At 36.5% G+C, this 19,404-nt stretch overlaps 1 protein-coding gene across 1 annotated transcript in view; it reads right to left on the bottom strand.

Moving 5' to 3' along the window:
- Window positions 1–18,012, bottom strand: part of frmd4a (FERM domain containing 4A) — a 223,530-nt gene extending 205,518 nt beyond the window's left edge. Inside the window, exon 1 of the mRNA XM_073815811.1 lies at window positions 17,537–18,012. Coding sequence (XP_073671912.1) covers window positions 17,537–17,581 — 45 coding nt within the window. The 5' untranslated portion in view covers window positions 17,582–18,012. The remainder of the gene's footprint in view (window positions 1–17,536) is intronic.
- Window positions 18,013–19,404: the final 1,392 nt, after the last annotated feature.

Consider the following 19,404-nt stretch of genomic DNA (forward strand, 5'->3'; position numbering starts at 1 on the left):
ACATCTGATGGGAAATAACATCATCATCACTTTAAATGATTACTAATCTCTTAACTATGGAAGTATACATTTGACAAGTTATTAATAAATGTATTTATTTTATTTTATTTATTAACCAGCAAAACCACAGTGTCACAAACACTCCACCCATACGTTTGATGCATAAAAATGCACTTTATACCACCATCACTTTATTTAATAGTCTCTCTAATTACACAATATTTACAATAATGGATGAATCTGCATTAAGAAAACGAAATTTACCAATAAAAGGCTGTTTGTGGTTTGTTGTGTGTTGCTAAAGTTATCCACAGCTTGTCCTAGCCTGACCTGTTTTCTACTAACACCCCCTAAATGTACTAATTAAATGAGAAATAATGCACTACAAACACACTGATGCATAAAGTCATTCGATTCACATGTATTGCTAACATACAATCTTATTTGTCAAGCGTATTAAGTCTTAAAACTTGTATTAAGTTCAACACATTCAATCTTTCTAATGCAACTCTATGGAGCTGACTGTGACTTCCGGGAACTCTGGAGAAACTCTGTGGTCCGCCATTGCTGTAAAAAAACGTTCCATTGGAGTGAACGGACTTGACGTAACTCTCTCCTTCTATGGCTCTGGAGGGGACGAAGTAAAGTGTTTGGTGAGCTCCATAGAGTTGCATTAGAAAGATTGAATGTGTTGAACTTAATACAAGATTTAAGACTTAATACGCTTTACAAATAAGATTGTATGTTAGCAATACATGTGAATCGGATGACTTTATGCATCAGTGTGTTTGTAGTGCATTATTTCTCATTAAATAAGTACATTTAGGGGGTGTTAGTAGAAAACGGGTCAGGCTAGGACAAGCTGTGGATAACTTTAGCAACACACAACAAACCACGAACAGCCTTTTATTGGTAAATTTCGTTTTCTTAATGCAGACTCATCCATTATTGTAAATATTGTGTAATTAGAGAGGCTATTAAATAACGTGATGGTGGTATAAAGTGCATATTTATGCATCAAACGTATGGGTGGAGTGTTTTTGACACTGTGGTTTTGCTGGTTAATAAATAAAATAAATAAATTTATTAATAACTTGTCAAATGTATACTTCCATAGTTAAGAGATTAGTAATCATTTAAAGTGATGATGATGTTATTTCCCATCAGATGTTTATATTAACAACAAAAAGAAAACTACACTAAGCCAGAAATATTATTATAATTTATAATAAATTAAACAAAGTGCTTTGTAAGTCTTTTTTAATGTTGTGCTTTGTATATTTATAAATTAAACCAGTATGAGTTACATACACAGCACATTCACTTTGTACATTATAAACAAGCATAACATTATAAACTTACATTAGTACAGTGTGATGCATTTTAAAGTGGCTAAAGGCAGCGTAAAACATGTTAACAAGCCACATACCAGCAGATGACCAAACAAATGTTCCTATATTGGTGGATTTAATTTGTCAAAAAACATTGTTTAAATAAATACATAACAATACTACATTCACATTTTGATGTGATATATAAATATTGTAAAAAGAAATTCGTTTCTTGACTATAAATTAAGAAAAATCACAGCTCTTTGCCTCTAACTCAATGTATTTCAATGGCTCACTATGGGCTTCTAAGAACTAACTGAAGTCTCTGTGAATCACGGGACGGTCGAGCTTTTGGACTTCCGGTGACACAACTCTGTTTATCTATGGCTCTGGTGGTGAGATCGTAACAAGGGCGTGGTGACCATCTAATAGGAAAATTCAACTGCAGTAGCCACCGTTCAACCTGAAGAGGGCAGCACTCAGACGTTTTTACACCATATATTGTAGTATTGAAACACTTTATATCCAAATGTCAAAACACTTGCTAAAATCAATGAACAGCACTAATAAAGCCCCATTCTTACAGATCATTAATTTAAAAAAGTTGGTTTAGGGTTTAGTTACGCTTTAAGGACAGCTTAATCACACACCACAAATTTTAAAAGTAAAATTTAATAATAGGCACCGTAATACTAATATAAGCAGTCTTCGTCAATAACATTAATTTTACACTGTTCTGGACCGTCTCCATCCCCTCTGATAACGTAAAAGTTAGCTAATAACGTTACTTTTTAAAAACTGATCTAAGGAGCAATAAAACCCTTTAAGTTAAACGAGCTTACCTTACACGCCATAATCAAGAAATGAATTCATTAAAAGCGGTTTGAACACACTATGTTGCTTATTAAGGTACATAAAACCTTTTTAAGGTACTTATAATTTTACAGTCATCAACCGTCTTCATGCACTCTGATAACGTAAAAGTTCGCTTATACTTTTCAAAACAGATCTAAGGAGCAAAAAACCTTTTTAAGGTAGCGAGTACACAACATAATCAAGAAGTCAATTCATAAATAGCAGTTTAAACACACGTTAAATGCTTAATTACCTTGAAAAAGTCGTGTATGTAGTAGAGAAACTGCTCCTCGATCCTCTTCAAAAAAATCCAGACGCGCGCTCGTTTCCACGGATACGGCCCGAATCTGACTTGCGATTGTTGTTCCCGCCCACTAAATCCTGGTCCGGGCTGGATCCGTATTGGAGCAGTACAACGGAGGTGACTTTCACGCGGATTTGCCGGTTTGTAGACAGAACCCGCCAACTAAAACCCGTCCCGGGCTGGATCCGTATTGGAGTAGTTAAACGAAGGTGACTGTAACGCGGATTTGCCAGTTTGTAGACGGAACCGCAACGGAGTCACCTGCTGTCTGGGAATGGCCCGATAAGTTTATAATATGAGCACAGTGATTCCAAATGAATGTCCAAAAAACTCGTAATATGTTAAATCAAAAGTTTAATAATGTCTTTTCTCGCAGCCCTGCGCTGTGTTGGTGTAGATATGCGCCGGTGAACATCATATGCGTGATGACCTTGCAGCTTAAATTACCCTAAATTTATAGTCATAAAGATAAAAGTAAAACAACATTCGAAACTTCAAATGATGTATTTTTATTTGTGTAAACTCACAATAAGGAGAAAACCTTTTGCTTATTTATAATCATTAAAAACATGACGTGCTTTCTGCTGGTTTGGTTTTAGAGCGCGTCACAAAAAAAGAACAGAAACTCAAATACTTTTTTATTCGTTTTGTCAATTTAATAATTATTTAAGTGCAACATATTTCGTATAGGCTTATTTATTTTATTATTATTTCTCAAAACAGAAACGTAGCTTAATAATCCTCTGTTGATTTAAATCTATTTGTGCATGAAAAAAATTAAAAAACCCATGGAGGAAATTATGATATTTTAGGAGATTTATTTATAAATGAGTGAACAACGCAAATCCAGAAAGGAATTTATTTCTAGACAGCCAGTCTCGCAGAGCGGACATTTCGGTTGCTTTTTTGCGAGCTGACGCTGTGGGTTTTGTCTAGAAGGGATAGGCTACAGCAAATGCCGAAAAGTTAAGGATTAGATTTAGAGGTAGGATTATTAGGATGAAAACAGCGGTTCTGGCTAAATTGGATACAAATACATCCTACAATCGTGTGAAATTTTGTGTTTAGAGTTGGGTTTGGTTAAAGGATTAGGATAAAACAGTGCTCATCCAACGAGATTTCGTTTGCTGTATCCCTTCTATCCACAACCGCAGGCGTGGCGGGGATGTTTTAGGAGTGGCGGGCCGCCACGGTTGAATGTATATAGCGGAAACATATAGAAAAATGTATGCATGGTAGGTTACATCCAGCAATAGTATTGACATTGTGTAACACTGTTTTTCTCATGCTACTTGCTTGCTAAGGCAAACATAACTACTGAATAAAATGTTTCTATTAAAATTCAGTGTAACAATTTCGCTATCCTGCAAACTTTAGCTTCAACCCTGATTAAACACACCTAGATGTCATTTTCAAGTAAACCTGCAGCCTTTGATTAAATTTTTCTGATGTGTTTGGCCTTGTGACCTTAAATTACGTGTGCTCGCTTAGTCTACGACTCCGTAGGGCAGGGGTGGGCATTCCTGGTCCTGGAGGGCCATTGTCCTGCAAAGTTTAGCTCCAACCCTTATCAAACACACCTGAATGTCATTTCCAGCCTTTGATTGGGATTTTCAGGTGTGTTTGAATAGGGTTGGAGCTAAACTTTGCAGGACAGTGACCCTCCAGGACCAGGGATACCCACCCCTGCCGTAGAGTGTCCCATCTGTCATTTGTACGCTCATCAGCACCCCCTTTGCACCCTTGATGTGGTCTCGACTGCTGCAGGCTCCACGCACTTTACCAACCCAGAAGTCCTTGCGAAAGAGCAATCAGACGACGGATGGGAGTAATTCTCAACTTCTCTTCCTATTTCCGGCGTGGCACTCGAATCTGTCCCAAATTACGTCTCTGGTACACCTGTGGAAGGTCCTTAAAGTCTGTATTACATAATGTCATCAAAGTGTGCACTCTAAGGAAGTCCACAAGTGCCTTTTGGGACAGGGCCTTTTATTAGAGTTGGAGCTAAACTTTTCAGGACACCGGCCCTCCAGGACCAGGAATGCCCACCCCTGCCCTAAATCATGTGGCTTGTTCAAAACAGGTGTAAAACACCCTAGCATCTACTCAAGGCACCTTAACAACAGCCCAGCAATGCCCTCATGATCACCGTGATTCTCATGCTTGGACAAGAAAATAAAAAAATTCATTACTTGTACTACTCAAAGAGTAATCTTATAGTGTGTTCTAAGTTAAAAAAGAAATCAATTTTAAGACATCTTGCCATACCAAAAGTGGACTTTTCTGTAGAATGACCCATCTGCCAAATGCATAAATATAAAAGGTAAGAGGGCATTCAGTCAACAAACACAAACTGTACAGGCGTTGACACACACAAACAATAAAACTAAACATCAGTTTCTTTTGTTTATTCGGCACAATAACGTCTCTTCACCACATCGCACACAGCAGGACCGGACAAGAAACCGCATGGGGCTATAAGCTGAAAGCTGCAGTTCGGAGAGGAAATCTATAAGGTGTATAAATAGGCATTCAGAGGAAACAGCACCCCATTGATCATCTCAATTACAGACAGTGATATTTAATCCACAGTCTCTCCAGCTTTATACACAGATTGATATTGATCATTGTTCAGATCAACACACGCGAGCAGCCACTGCTGATCTTGCATCGATATCATAACCTCTCTTATTGGAAAGCTCTTAGTGCCTGCATTCTAGATGGATTTTTACATGAGATGAACACTAAACAGAAAGATTGACGGTTTTATTTTAGAAGGAATTAATTAACTTTATTCACACTTTGTATTTTTTTTAATGAGGAGCAAGTGTTTTAAACAAGGGAATGGGGCATCTTGCTGCTGTGAAATGAAGGGGGAACCTCCCAATACTGTTATAAATCATCATCTCTTTATCGCTCTCTCTCTCCTCCCTTACACTTAGACCCTTTGGATGATGTCATTCTGCAGAATATCATATAATACACACAGAGGACCACGACTCTCAAAGTACTCTATAAAGTGAACATGTCCAGTCGTCACATTAAGGAATTATTTGAAGAGTTTGGTTTCAAAATGAAATAAATCCATTTTGACTAATTTCGGTAAAAAAGTGTTTTCTATACCAAGGAAGTTACAAGATGAAAACCACTATTTTCTGTTACAAACCTTCACATAGCATCTTTAGGTTATAATAACATAAAAAATTCAAATCCATAATTTGATTTTCAAAGATTTATTATAAAAACTGATGATTTTTTCCACAAAATGCAATAAATCTATGACAAGTTTTTTACATACTATTAATCTATTGAATCAATATATAAATGTGCATGTGCATGTGTTGACTGGTGGTATACACTGATTAAAAGAAATAAACATTAAATGGCCATTAATCAAATTAAATCACACTTACTTTATCATATTAAGAACACTGTCATTGCTGCTGTCATTCTTAGGACATCTTCGCTGAACTTTTTTGACAGCGATCAGCTGTAAAATGTTTTGGTAATGCTAAATTTTCATTGGCTTCGAGTAAAATAATGAAAAGTTTAAGATCCCCTGGGGTCAATGTGTTAGCATGACAGAAGCTTGATGCTGTCGGGAGAACAAGCAACAGCGGGCATTTTTCCTTCACCCGAGTGCCTCTCACGTAAATTATTAGATTTTGATGGCTTACATTTCTTCCCCATCACAGAAAACCACCACAGGTTTATCAATGCCATCCAGGGCCGGAGTGGGGCCACTTTTCAGCCCGGGAGTTTCGTACCCAAGACCGGCCCACTTTTTCCAAAGTGTTATTCTAAATTAGCACTTTTTTCAAATTGGATAAATAAAGCAACAGTTCAGCTCTTACTATAGTTTCTATTAATATCATGGTTAAACAAATAAGGTAAAAGTTAAATAATATTTCACTTAAAGGTATAGCGGAAGATTTTCGTTTTCCGGGTGGATCATCACTGTTATTGGTCATCCCAGATATCAATCATTCTGATTATATGTTGACGTATAACCGTCGCACGTGCTCGCCTCTACGTTTGCTTTCTGCACATGCGCACTTTCACGTGTATGTGTGTTGTGCTACGGTTTCAACCATTCATTGAAGGTCGCGTTCTCACTGTGTTTTTTTCAAAATGTCTGAGGGTCACAAGAGAAAAAGTGTCTACGAATTGTATGACAAGAAGAGAAAGGACTATAAATAAAGAAACAAGACCAGAGTGTTTATGGGAGACTATTTCACACGCTGGCGTGAGCTAAAGGACAGGTTGGGCTTCCCACGCGAAGTTTCTTCTGGAAAGGTACATTTTGTCATGCTATTTGGAGAAATCCATTTAAAATCACTGCTGGTAAAAGTTGATGTAAGCTATGATTTGCGATGCTAGCCCTGGCACAAGTCACGAACCGCACAGACACGGTAAACATGCCGACAGAAACTTGTAAACAGAGCGAAGAGAAGAACTGAGCTCCTGCACGCTCTCTCTCTGTCTCGTGCACGCGTTTAACAGGCGTTCCCTCTCGGGAGCATTTTTTAAAAAATATCGAGGGGCGGTTCTTTTAAATAATTTGGGAAAATCTTCCGCTATACCTTTAAGATGAGAAGTTAACAAAAATATTCCTCTACACTCTAAAAAAGGCTGTGTTATTTTTTACCCATAATGGGTAAATATTGGACAGAACACATGCTGGGTTAAAAATAACCCAATGTTGGATTGTTGTTATGCAACCATGGATTATAATAACCCAACAGTTGGGTTAAAACAACCCAGCATTGGGTCAATTTTAACCCAGCAGCGTGTTCTGTCCAATATTTACACATTATGGGTCAAAAATAATCCAGCCCTTTTTGGAGTCTATTCCACAAGAAAAGGTTGATAAATTATTAGCATTGCTAATGCTATGAGGGCTATGATTAATCAGATGCAAATAGAAACATAAAATCCAGTCCGAATTAAAAAAGAAAACAATTTGACAAAAATATTGAATCCAATATTGGGTAAATATATAGCATAACAAGTGATTTACAATCTTTTTTCGGCTGGTCATTTTTGACTGGGGACACAAAAGGCGTTATATGAACACAACCTGATTGTTACATAACTTTAATTCATATTGTTTACTCATTGCCTCCTCGTTTTTAGCGGGGAACTGGCTTATCTGCTGCTCAGAAGCTGCTTGCATAATATTTGCAAAGTCTATGAATCGTCATGTATACACAAAAGGCTAATATTTTAACTTAAAAAAAATTTTGGCTTGTAAATAGTTTGACATCGGTATTAGCCGAATAATTACGTTGCTAATGCTAATCATTACTAGGCTTATTTCTCTTTAAGTTACCTGTTGTTGTCCTCTTGAAAATAAATCTGTAAGTTTGGCACATTTGGCAGCATCATCCTCTAATGGATTTTTTCTTCAACCTGTTTTTTACGCCCTCCTCCTCTCAGACGCGTATTGTTACGGTAGGGCCGGCCCAGCCTACCGGAGAAAAGTTTTCTTGGACGCGCTATGGACCAAACCAACTCTATGGGAGGGGAGGGGAAAACTCCCTCACATGGTACAACCCATGCAGAGGCTGCGCGCTGCAGTGTCAATGCGAAACGTGTGAAGTGTTTTTTAAGAGAAGATAGACTCACTAACGTGACAAATGTAAAAAAAAAAAAAACTTGACCGGCCCAAAAGTGAAGCGGCCCACCGGGAATTCTCCCGGTTCTCCCGATTACCCACTCCGGGCCTGATGCCATCGAAATAATTATTTTGTTTTTGTTTTTTTGTTGATCACAAAGTAAATGAGGAAAACTACAATTTGTGTGTATTCAAAGCGCCGCCATTGTTGTTTACGAGAAACGTGGAATGGTGCTGTGTGATTATTTGTTGAGTGGATTTATTGCATTCTGCAGAGAAGGAGAGGTGGCGTTTATCGCGTTTTGCGAAAAAAATGGAGAAAAAATGACAGAATAACACAGCGGATATTGGATTTTGCGTAAAATTAAGAATTTACTTTTAATACTGACCTGACACAATACTGATTTTGGTGGTAACTATTTTTTTTAAATGCCCTAAAAATTTCTTTTGCTATCATAAACCTAAGTAATCAGATGGATGATTTACTTTGTATTTTGGTAACACATGGCTGGTTTGAAGGTGACTTCTCAAAATAATGAAAGTGAAAAGGGTTTGGCTCCAAATATGACAATAAAAATACAGTAGTTCATGTGACCATGTATAGGTCTCCACTCACAAAAATCAGGACTAAATTAATCAAGCAAGAAAGACATGAGTGTAAATTATTAACCATAATTTTTATGTCTAAAAACGATCTTTCAAGAAAGCAGTATAGATTTGGAAATTTCCTTTTTTAACATTTGTTAAATGTTTCGACCACCAGTCACAGACAAAACACAGACTAGCTGTAGTATGACCAATAGGATGGTACGTATCCCCATCCCTCTTTTCTTTATCTCTCTCTTTTTCTTGGGAAGTATACAGTGATGGATGTCCTGCTGGAGAAGTGTTGTGCTCCAATGACCTTTATATATCATTGATAAATGTGAGCAGACACAAATACACACATGCGCTCACACAAAAGGGTGACATCATCCATGAAGCCAAACAATGGAAGGCCAAGCTCTCTAACATGATTAAAAGTGTACGTGGCAGAGACATCTGGTGTGTATGTGCGACTCTGATCTTGCATGTGTGCATCTCAAACCTAATTTTTTCATTCATGTCCCGTGCACGGGCAGTTTAATGCGGTTAGTGCAAATTCAAGGGCCATGCTGCAAAAGTGAGAGAGCAGATCCATTCCTCTCCATTAGCTTTGTGTGTGAACAGACTGCATACTGCTAAAATGAAGACGCAGTGCTCTGTGAGGTTTTAATGAAGGACTTTTCTTTAATGTACTGCGTTTAATGTACAATAGACCTCATGTAACGGTGACATTATCAGGTCAGTTTTCATTGACTCCAATTCACCAAGACTGCAATGAATTGTGAACTCTCAAAACATGGTAGAGAAAAATACAGTCAAAAATTACCTCATGCTTCATTTTACTTTTGTAACACTAAGAAGAAAAGTAGTCCAATTTATACTTCTGCATCGACTGGATGCCATAGCCTACGCATAGACGCGAACCCTACGCCGTTGCCTAAGGCGCAGACTGACACGCAGTTCTATGCAGACCGTAAGCGCGTGATTGCTCTGCTACAACCCCTCCCATGAGGTAAATAAAATCTACGTTGCATTTTCACATACATATTTCTGCTTGCGACTAGGGATGCTTAACGATTAATCGCGATTAATCGTTAGCAGAATAAACGTTTTTGTTTACATCATATATGTGTGTGAACTGTGTATAATAACTTTGTATAAATAAATGTACACACATGCATGTATATGTTTTAGAAATGTTTCCATGTGTATATACATTTGTATATTTATGTATAATTTATATTAAATGTAAATATAAATACTTAATATATAAAAAAAAATTCTTAAAATTATACATATGAATTAAACATTATACATATTATACAATATGAATGTGTTCATATTTATATATATACATATTTATTATACACAGTTTACACACATATGTGATGTAAAAAAAAACTTTTATTCTGCTAACGATTAATCGCGATTAATTGTTTAGCATCCCTACTTGCGACGGTAAAAACAACGGATGGACCAAGTTCTCAGTAGGGTTGTGCTGATAGATGATAGTCAGACATATGGCCGATAGCAGGCCTTCATGATGATAGTTGGCATGTTAGCCCATTATTGTTTTAAAGAGCAACTATAGTCCGATTCATAAAAAGAAGAACCTTAGAACATAGTTTTACTTTAACAACAATAACTGCGGCATTCAGGCCATAACAATTACTGATTGATTTCTATGGTAATTTTATTAAGTGACTAAAACTTGTAAATGGTATAACCTTGAATAAAATCAATGCTGTTGCATTTTTAAAATAGTCAGGTTTAATTAATATTTCATGGAAATATTTTAGGATTTGGTGTGTTTAGTATACTGGTGTGTTTTCACTAAGCATGCGAAATGTTGTCATTGGAGGAATTTGCATATCTAATCACCGTTTTTTGCTTTTAGACCAAACTCAAGGCCAGATTTTTTTAAATTATACTATGCAAAAAACGCTCTTTCAACAGATGAAATACACCCAACATGCTCTGTTTTAATGGTTTGCAGTTGATCTTTAGAGAAAGAGGGCTAGAAAGAGTGAAGCAAATAATGGGAATTATTCTCAGAGGATTCCTGCTACGTTTGACTATAATCGCCTTTGAGTATTGTTGTGCTGTAAATGTCAACCTGCTGTGCCAACACGCCAACCCCAAAATGCAACAATACTAAAACATTACTGTGTTTAAAGGTAGAAAATGCAACTGTTGTGTGCTACCTTTATCCAAACTTGCTTTAATGTTTTAGTGATGTATTCAAGATGTTTTTAATGTCTCTAATCTCTAATCATCCCAAAAATCCTTATAGTTCAATGTAGGGCTGCATAACGATTAATCGTGATTAATCGTTTGCAGAATAAAAGTTTTTGTTTACATCATATATGTGTGTACTGTGTATAATAATTATGTATAAATAAATATACACACATGCATGTATAATTTTAAGAAAAAAATATTTATAGATTAAATATTTATATATAATATAAATTATTTATAAATATAAAAATTTATATACATGTAAATACGCCCTTAAATATCTACATGTATGTGTATTTATTTATGCATAATTATTATACACAGTACACACACATATATGATGTAAACAAAAACTTTTATTCTGCAAAAAATTAGTCGCGATTAATCGTTATGCAGCCCTAGTTCAATGCTAATTCATTGTTACTTTGAACAATTTACGTACAAGATAGCATTAAATGCATTTAAAGCCCCTATCTGTAGGCTCAATGTAATGAGATTCTGATAGTCACAGAGCTGAACTGAATATCCCAGGGGGTCTCAGACAGATAAAAACTATTGATCTAGACTTAGAAATCTGGGTTGACGCCAGAGCCAAGCAAATGTGTGTGCTAGTTATTTGCATGCACATCCAATAAGGGTCAAATTTTTAAGCTTTCAACCGAACATTCAGCAGAAAGCAGCAGGACACTCTATGTGATTGTTATGCTGAACACACTGCTCTGGTAATAACATGATATTGCAGCGTGATACTAAAACTAATAAAGTATTCATCAGGAAAAATGTTTTTAAATCAGTGCACCTGTCAAAACAACTTTACCTGCTATCTGTGCACAATGTTCATGTAATACAAAATTTAAATAGATATTTTTTAGATAAAATGTGAGGGCAATGGGTTTATTGTATTAAGCAAATGTTTTATGATGCACACAAACACAGTTCTGGTTACACTGTCGGCAAACTGGATATGGATGCGGATAAGCAGGATTGTATGCCATTATTGTAACCATGGCGATGGAACAGATGGGTCAGGACAGGAACTGCATGAGGTGTAGGGCAGGAGGGTGTGTCACTGCTTGAGAATCATTGTGTCACAATTTTGGAAAATATGTATTTTTATAATCGTGCATTCAGCTTTTTAACAATATGAAATGCTAATGTATGTCAATTTATTCTATGTTTGTGAGTCTTTTTACTATGTTTTCATTAATATACAGCAGCATTACTCTCTAAGTCCCATGATATATGCAAATTATAAACGCATTACAAAAGAATACATTTTTCTGCTCAGACTGTGTGTGCATCACTTGGCAAGGTCCCATCAGAATGACTAAAAGGAATTAAAGATGTTCAGTTTTATTTCTTTTTGAATACTACACTATTACCCATGAAACATGCAAATAAACAAAAAAAGACACAGTTTTCTGCTTAGATTGTGTGCATAATTCCCTCAAGACTGAGCAATAACTTTGATCATATTTTACCACCTGGGTTTTTCTGACAAACAATGCGTGCTGCAATGTCTGCAAAACGTACAATGGGCAAACATTGTGACACTGAAGCATGTCAGTGTGTCTTAGAAACATTTCAATGGAAATAGAGTTTGAAGTGCTTGCTGCTTTTATGGGGACTAATGAGGGAATGAGGAATAAGGGCCCTTCATCAGCTGGGTTGGCAGTCATTCACACACAGATGTCCCCCTTAGAGAGAGCGGAAGAGAAAGAGAGGCTTTCCAGCCACAATCTTCATGTTTTATTGTGGTTTGTTGTCATCTTACAAATGTCAAGCGCCTTAATAAGGTTCTGACTGAAATATTAATGTTCATGTGGTTACTTCATTAATATTCACCCGCTGGCAAACACAGCCCAAACTCCTGTTAATATTTTATATCCTATCACAGCTTTAACATAATAATGTGTTTACTTTAATGTACAGTTTGTATTGATTATTCAAATAATTGTATGCCGGAAACCATTTCGGTGTAAATGATGGCAGGATTAAAATGCCATTAGGAATATTCAACATGTCGAGCTGTCTATATTTGGAAAGGGGATTTAAATGTGTGAAACTGTATGTGTGAATCATTTTCAATGTCCTGGCAACAATTTTCTAAAGGATGAGAGAAGGGAATTAATGATATGTATATTGAAATTGAATCAAAACCCAAATTGTGATATATTGCAGTCTTTTACTAAATCATTTCTCATTTACTTTTTAATGGACTGGTGCTTTGTGACTAGAGTATAATGAATTTGAATTAGTTGCTTTAAAGCAGCACATAATATAGGTGGCATTCAATAAAATTATCTCTACATGAATGTCATTCAAAAAGGATTTGCACACAGGTCTGTACAAAATAAGACTTTATATTTATATTCACACTTAAGGATGCACAAATGTATGAGCCTATCGCTATCGGCAAATAAAAGCATTTTTCTCCACTATCGGATCATCGGCAGATTGTTGAATTGGGTCACAATGACAAAAATGCTGTTTGTACGATCTGTATATCTAGGAATTTATGACAATAATTTGAAACAAGAAATTAAAAGAAAAACTATTGGTTTCTATCAGTATCAGTCGATGTTATTATAAGTAATCGAACATCGGTTTTAGCACAGAAATTTTGTATCAGTGCATTCCTATTTATATTAGGGTTGCAAAATTCCCAAAATTTTCAAGGCTAGAAACTTTCCATACAAATAAACAGGAATATATGGTAAATAAAGAGAATATATGGTAATTAACTGGAACAAATGAGAAAAAAAATGGGAATTTGAAAAAAAAAATGCAGAGTTGCCTATACCCTGTAAAAAATACTTCGCTGCCTTAAACTTTTTTGTTTAATCAACTCGGATTTATAAGTCATTTCAACTTACTATTATTTATCTTGACTGGAGTTGTTATAACTACAGGTGAGTTGTTATAACTTATAAAATTATTATATAAACTATATTTAATAAGTTCTGACAACTCATCTCTGTGCCATGACTTGTAAATCTGAGTTGATTTAACAAAAAATTTTAAGGCAGCAAAGTATTTTTTACAGTGACAGGGAAGTTAAATGTACAAATGATTTCTTAAATTATTTCAAAAGGATTTTTGATTAAATAAATCCAGGCTTGATAAGCGTAAGTATCAGGATTCTTCAAAATTTCTATTACCTTGCATGCGTGTCTACTTATCTAGGGATGGGTTGGTATGAAAATTTCATATCATAATTATAGTGACCAAAGTTATCACGGTTATCAATACTACATGGTTTTGTTAAAATGAGATGAAAATGTTCAAAAAGAACTGATACGCACACTGAAACATTTGAACAAGTTTTATTTTTAAAAATTACAATTTAATATTTCACGTCCCTGAAATGATTTCTGTGGTAAAATGTTTTATAAATCTGTCTTATAAATTTACCGTGAATGAATACAATACATTATCCCTAAAATGCCTTCTTGTGCAAAAAACTATGTTGCATGTGCGTGGCTGCGTCAAACTGATTCTGGCTGGACAGGATTTACTGCGCTTTTCAAAATCACAGTAATCAAACACGGTTGTAATGATAATTACATTTTAAACGATAATACTAACCACCTAGGGGTGTAACGGTACGCAAAAATCACGGTTCGGTGCGAGCCACGGTTTTGAAGCCACGGTTCGGTTCATTTTCGGTTCAGTAAGGGGAAAATGCAAACATTAAACTGCAGGTTGTTTATTACTATAAACTTTTTTTACAATTTGTTTACACTTTTTTAAACACTTTTTATTAAAATATAACATATAAAATATATATAAAATGAAAAATAATAAATAAAATACTACTGCAAAGTTCTTTTTTACATTATTTTATAACAGAAGGTAACTCTTTTCTTAACCTTTTCTTAAACTTTTTCTACTAAAACCTTGAACTAACAAATTCAATTCCTGAATACATTTATGAACTATTAGCCTACATTTTTGACACCAAAAATGTTCTGTTTTGATTTATTTTGGATTGTTTAACTCACAGTATTGAATTGGCTATGTACCATCTCTGTATAAAAATAATATTACTGCTCTATTTGTAACTGCATAGCAAGCAACATGATGATATACTTATTATACACTCATTTTGAGATTAGTGAGTTGCATACCTAGCCATCTTTGATCTTTTGCATGTTTCTCCTAATCTTTGCTTGTGTTGTCAATGTAAGCTGTGACTTTACTAACGAACCCCTCCGCAGCTGAGTAACAACTGAGTAAGCCCGGGTTACAGCTCCTCCGTGTCCCGACCAGCTGATCGCATTGTGACAATGATATGATTGACATGAGGTGCAGATGAAAAATCTGATCACGTATTCCTTATTCTCGCTGTCACAGAAAGCGCGTCTCATGATTGCGTAGCAACGAAAGACGCGCAACCTCTCATGCACTTTTGAAAGAACAAAGATGCGCGTTGACACGCGTTTAACATGCGCTTTTAGATACGACACGTAAACGTTTACATCAATAATCAAACGGATATACAACTAAGTAAATAAAAATTTTTCTGCGGGCCTAATTATGTTATATGTTTGACAGAAGACTTGCGCTGAACGAGGAGACTTCCGCCGCTTAATATGTTCGTGCGGAAACACACCTATTATGTTCCGCACAGGCGCACACAAAATGCATTCGGCCTTTCGGTGCACGTGTGCACCGTGCCGAAAGCCCTGAACCGAAACGGTCCGGTTCGAATACACGTACCGTTACACCCCTATAACCACCAGGACATTTTATCATGGTTAATCGTAAAACCGGTAATCGCCCCATCCCTACGACCCTACAAAATGTTTATAAATGTCCCTAATTTTCCAAATAATTTCCAAAGTTTAGTCCCAAGAGTTAGTACCCAGATTAAGTTCCCATGGAAAGTTTACGGAAATTTACCGGAAATGTTTTGCCCCTTTGCAACCTTATTTATTTGTTCAACAAAATATTCAATGTAACTAAAATGTTGACGTATTATATTAGGGATGCACCGATAGGATTTTTTTGGGCCGATACCAATTTAAACAGACAACTGCTGGCCAATACCGATACCGATATTAAACACTTGTATACAATACTATACAGTTGGTCTATTAGCTAGTTTATTTCTGCATCAAATTATTTTTACTGAACATGGATTGGATCTAATTAACATTCAACTGACCAACCTAATAAGAGAGGCACAAATTAAGCTAAAACAAATATAAAAAGACAGCATGACAACCTTCAAAGGTGGTTTTTGCTATTCAGCATTTATTTTATAAACAACATTAACTCATTTTTTGACATATAATGGATTTCTTTATGTAGTTAATTAATAAACAATCGGTATAGGCCTTTCTCGTGCTATTGCCGATATGCAGATGGTTTCAAATTCATCAAAAATCGGCCGATAAATCGGTGCATCACTATATTATATTGAACTGCTACATTTCATAATGATTTCTTGAGATTCAAGAGTATGAGGTAAAATACAGTACAGGCATCTTAATATTTTAAAATGTTGATTTCTCCCCCACCTCTGGTATTTACGTCAAAATACTTGTATAAACAAAAACCTACTTATCCATCTCTCTATTGCTCTTGGCAAATATATAGACAGAGAGAGAGAGAAAGACAGAGAGAGAGAGAGTGACAGAGAGAGACTGACAGATATCTAATAGACGTGAGATGGGTATAAGTCTTGAAGTAATTGTGTATTTGGATCTGAATCCAACGTATTTTGACCTGATGTGTCAGAAGGGTACAAAGGGATAAAAGAAAATGAGAAATAGAAGATGAAAGCTTATTTGCCGAGCACCTTGCTCTCTCTTACTCTCCTGTTTCCCTGTCTGTCTCACCCAATTGCTCTCAACATGTCAAAAAGAGCCATGGCCTATCACCATGGAGACAGATAGCGGTTACAGGTACAGTAGATAGGTGGAACAGTATGCTTTTTCCTTGTCTAGCAAAGGTGATCCTATACCAGGTACACCACCTTTGTTTCACAATCGATCATTTCACCTATACCAAAAGCACAATAGCAAAACTTAAAATATTGTGTTGAAACAGGTGCAAACATATTTAATAATCATCATCAACCACCACCAACAGATTTTACACAACTCACACCCTATTCAGATTTTTAAAATGCCTCATTCAGCCACATACACACCAACCCATCCAAACAATACAAAGTCAGCAAACAAAAATCAGCACTATTAGAAAAGTCCATCGTGCAGTAAAAAGACCCTGCTGTTCAAAAAATGCCCTCTCTGCAAATAAATATGCCTTCACTGAACTCAGGCAGTCTCAGTAGGCATCTCCCATCATAACAATGAAACTCATAACAGTACTAGGGTTCATTCTTGGATGCTGATGTCAGGGCACCTGTCAAGGGTTTTTTTCGCTGCAATGTAGCGTGCTGCAATTTGGTCTGCACCCGGGCAGCATTCACTGGCAGTGCCGCAGAATGCCCCTTCTCCTGTGTGTGTTAGTGAAGGACTGAGCATATGTCACATTTATCAGGTCAAATGTGACAGATTCATATAAATCAGTCCCCAGGGTGTGGTGAAATGTATGCGTTAATAGAGTTTGCATGCAGAGCGTAGCACTTACCATAAGAAGGCAGACGGCAGATTCGGGCATCCGTTGTACAGCCATGATGATGCTCTTACTACAGACAAATGTTAAAGTAACGTTCAAGTACGGCGCCGAAGCCCTTTCACAAAAGTCACGCTCTACAGAAGCCCAAAGAGTTTAGGCAACATTCAGTACACGCTCAGGTAACGTAACGTGCACACGTTCGCCGGACTCTTTTACTCTCGCTTTCGGTGACAATAGTTTTCCGATCGCCGGACGTTCCTGTAGTCGTAGGCTGGCACAATGTTTCTCTACTCTCGGTTTAGAAATCCCAAAGCACCGATCGAGCTTCAACCTTGATCCAAATGAATGTCTCGTCTTTGATCTCAAACAAGCTGTTAGACTCCCACCTCCCCGGAGACTGGGACAGACACACATGCACCTTCTATCTGTCACACATACACACTCACACGCACACATTCAAAGCAGAGACGGTTGCTTTAAATGACTGAATGGCACTGCAGACACACATGCGCTTCTGTCTGATACAACCAAACACGAGGAACTGGAAGAGAAAGCGAGTGAGAGCGCAAGTGAGAGCGAGCGAGTGAGCAAGAGAGAGAGAGAGACAGAGAGAGAGCCCACCTATCAATAAACACAAAATTCATATCATGTGTCATGAGGCCACTTAGGATATGGGGAAACGCATACACAGCTTTCATTTCGCTAAATGTTTGTCTATAGCAAGAGTCACTTTTCCTAAATTAAAAAATTAATAACGCAGTGCTTGCTATTACTATAGTGTTCCTGTAGCTTAATTGGTAGAGCTTTGCTGTAGCGGCACAAAGGTTAGGGGTTTGTACCCTGGGGACAGACATAATGGTAAAAAAATATTTTGAACACACTGTAAGTCAATTTGTATAAAAGTGTCTGCCAAATGCACAAATATAATTGTACAAATTTTTATACTCTTACTATAAAACAATGTACTATTTTACTAAGTTTATTAGTTATTTACACGATACACAATAGCATACAGAACATACCTGGAAGGCTGAATAGGCTAAATTAGCCGAACAAGCCAACAAGCATCAAGTTCGCAGGTTCGTCATTCCACATCACTAAATCCATTGAATTACATAAATGCAGGAGCAGCATATAGCGGACTCTTGCGGCTGTAGACGGTAATGTTGTCTCTTGGTTCATATGTCAAAATGAATTCATACCGACTAATAAAGTCGCGCCTGACTATAAGGCCGTAGGACCAGCCAAACTATGAAAAAAAGTGTGACTTACAGTCTGGAAAATATGGTATTAGTACATGTTAACGATATGCAAAATATACAAACCCTAAGGTAAACGATGACGCGAGTTATCGTTTCCAACGTAAATCTCTTTTTTGGACTACAATAAAACACACGGATTGCAGGCAACAGTTTACTTCCTGGGATTGGTGATGTAGTAAAGACCGACATTATCATAATTCCTCCCGCTTTGACTCACAGCCTGTAAATTAAAATTGCATTGTGAGCGAATCTTTCAAACATGGTAAGGAGCGTCACATATTCAGACCAATCACAATGTACAGATTAGCTAGCCAATCAGTAACAGAGCGCGTTTCAGATCGATGAGCTTTGTACAAAATCAGAGCGTTTGAGGAAAGCAGTATATCTTAAGCTACAGAAATGTACGACTGTGGAAATAATTTGTTTTTTAGCCACGCGAACACATTGTATTATACCAAATACACAAAATAACTATGTTTTAAGAAATGAAATAGGTGCACTTTAAAAAATGTACCCTTATGACTGGTTATGTGGTCCAGGGTCACATATTTAAATGATCAGACACTAAATAGGAAACAAGAACATTATAGACTTTTGTTTAAGGCTGGTAAGCCACCA

This window comes from Paramisgurnus dabryanus, chromosome 9 (genome assembly GCF_030506205.2).
Source record: "Paramisgurnus dabryanus chromosome 9, PD_genome_1.1, whole genome shotgun sequence".
NCBI classification, from domain to species: Eukaryota; Metazoa; Chordata; class Actinopteri; order Cypriniformes; family Cobitidae; genus Paramisgurnus; species Paramisgurnus dabryanus.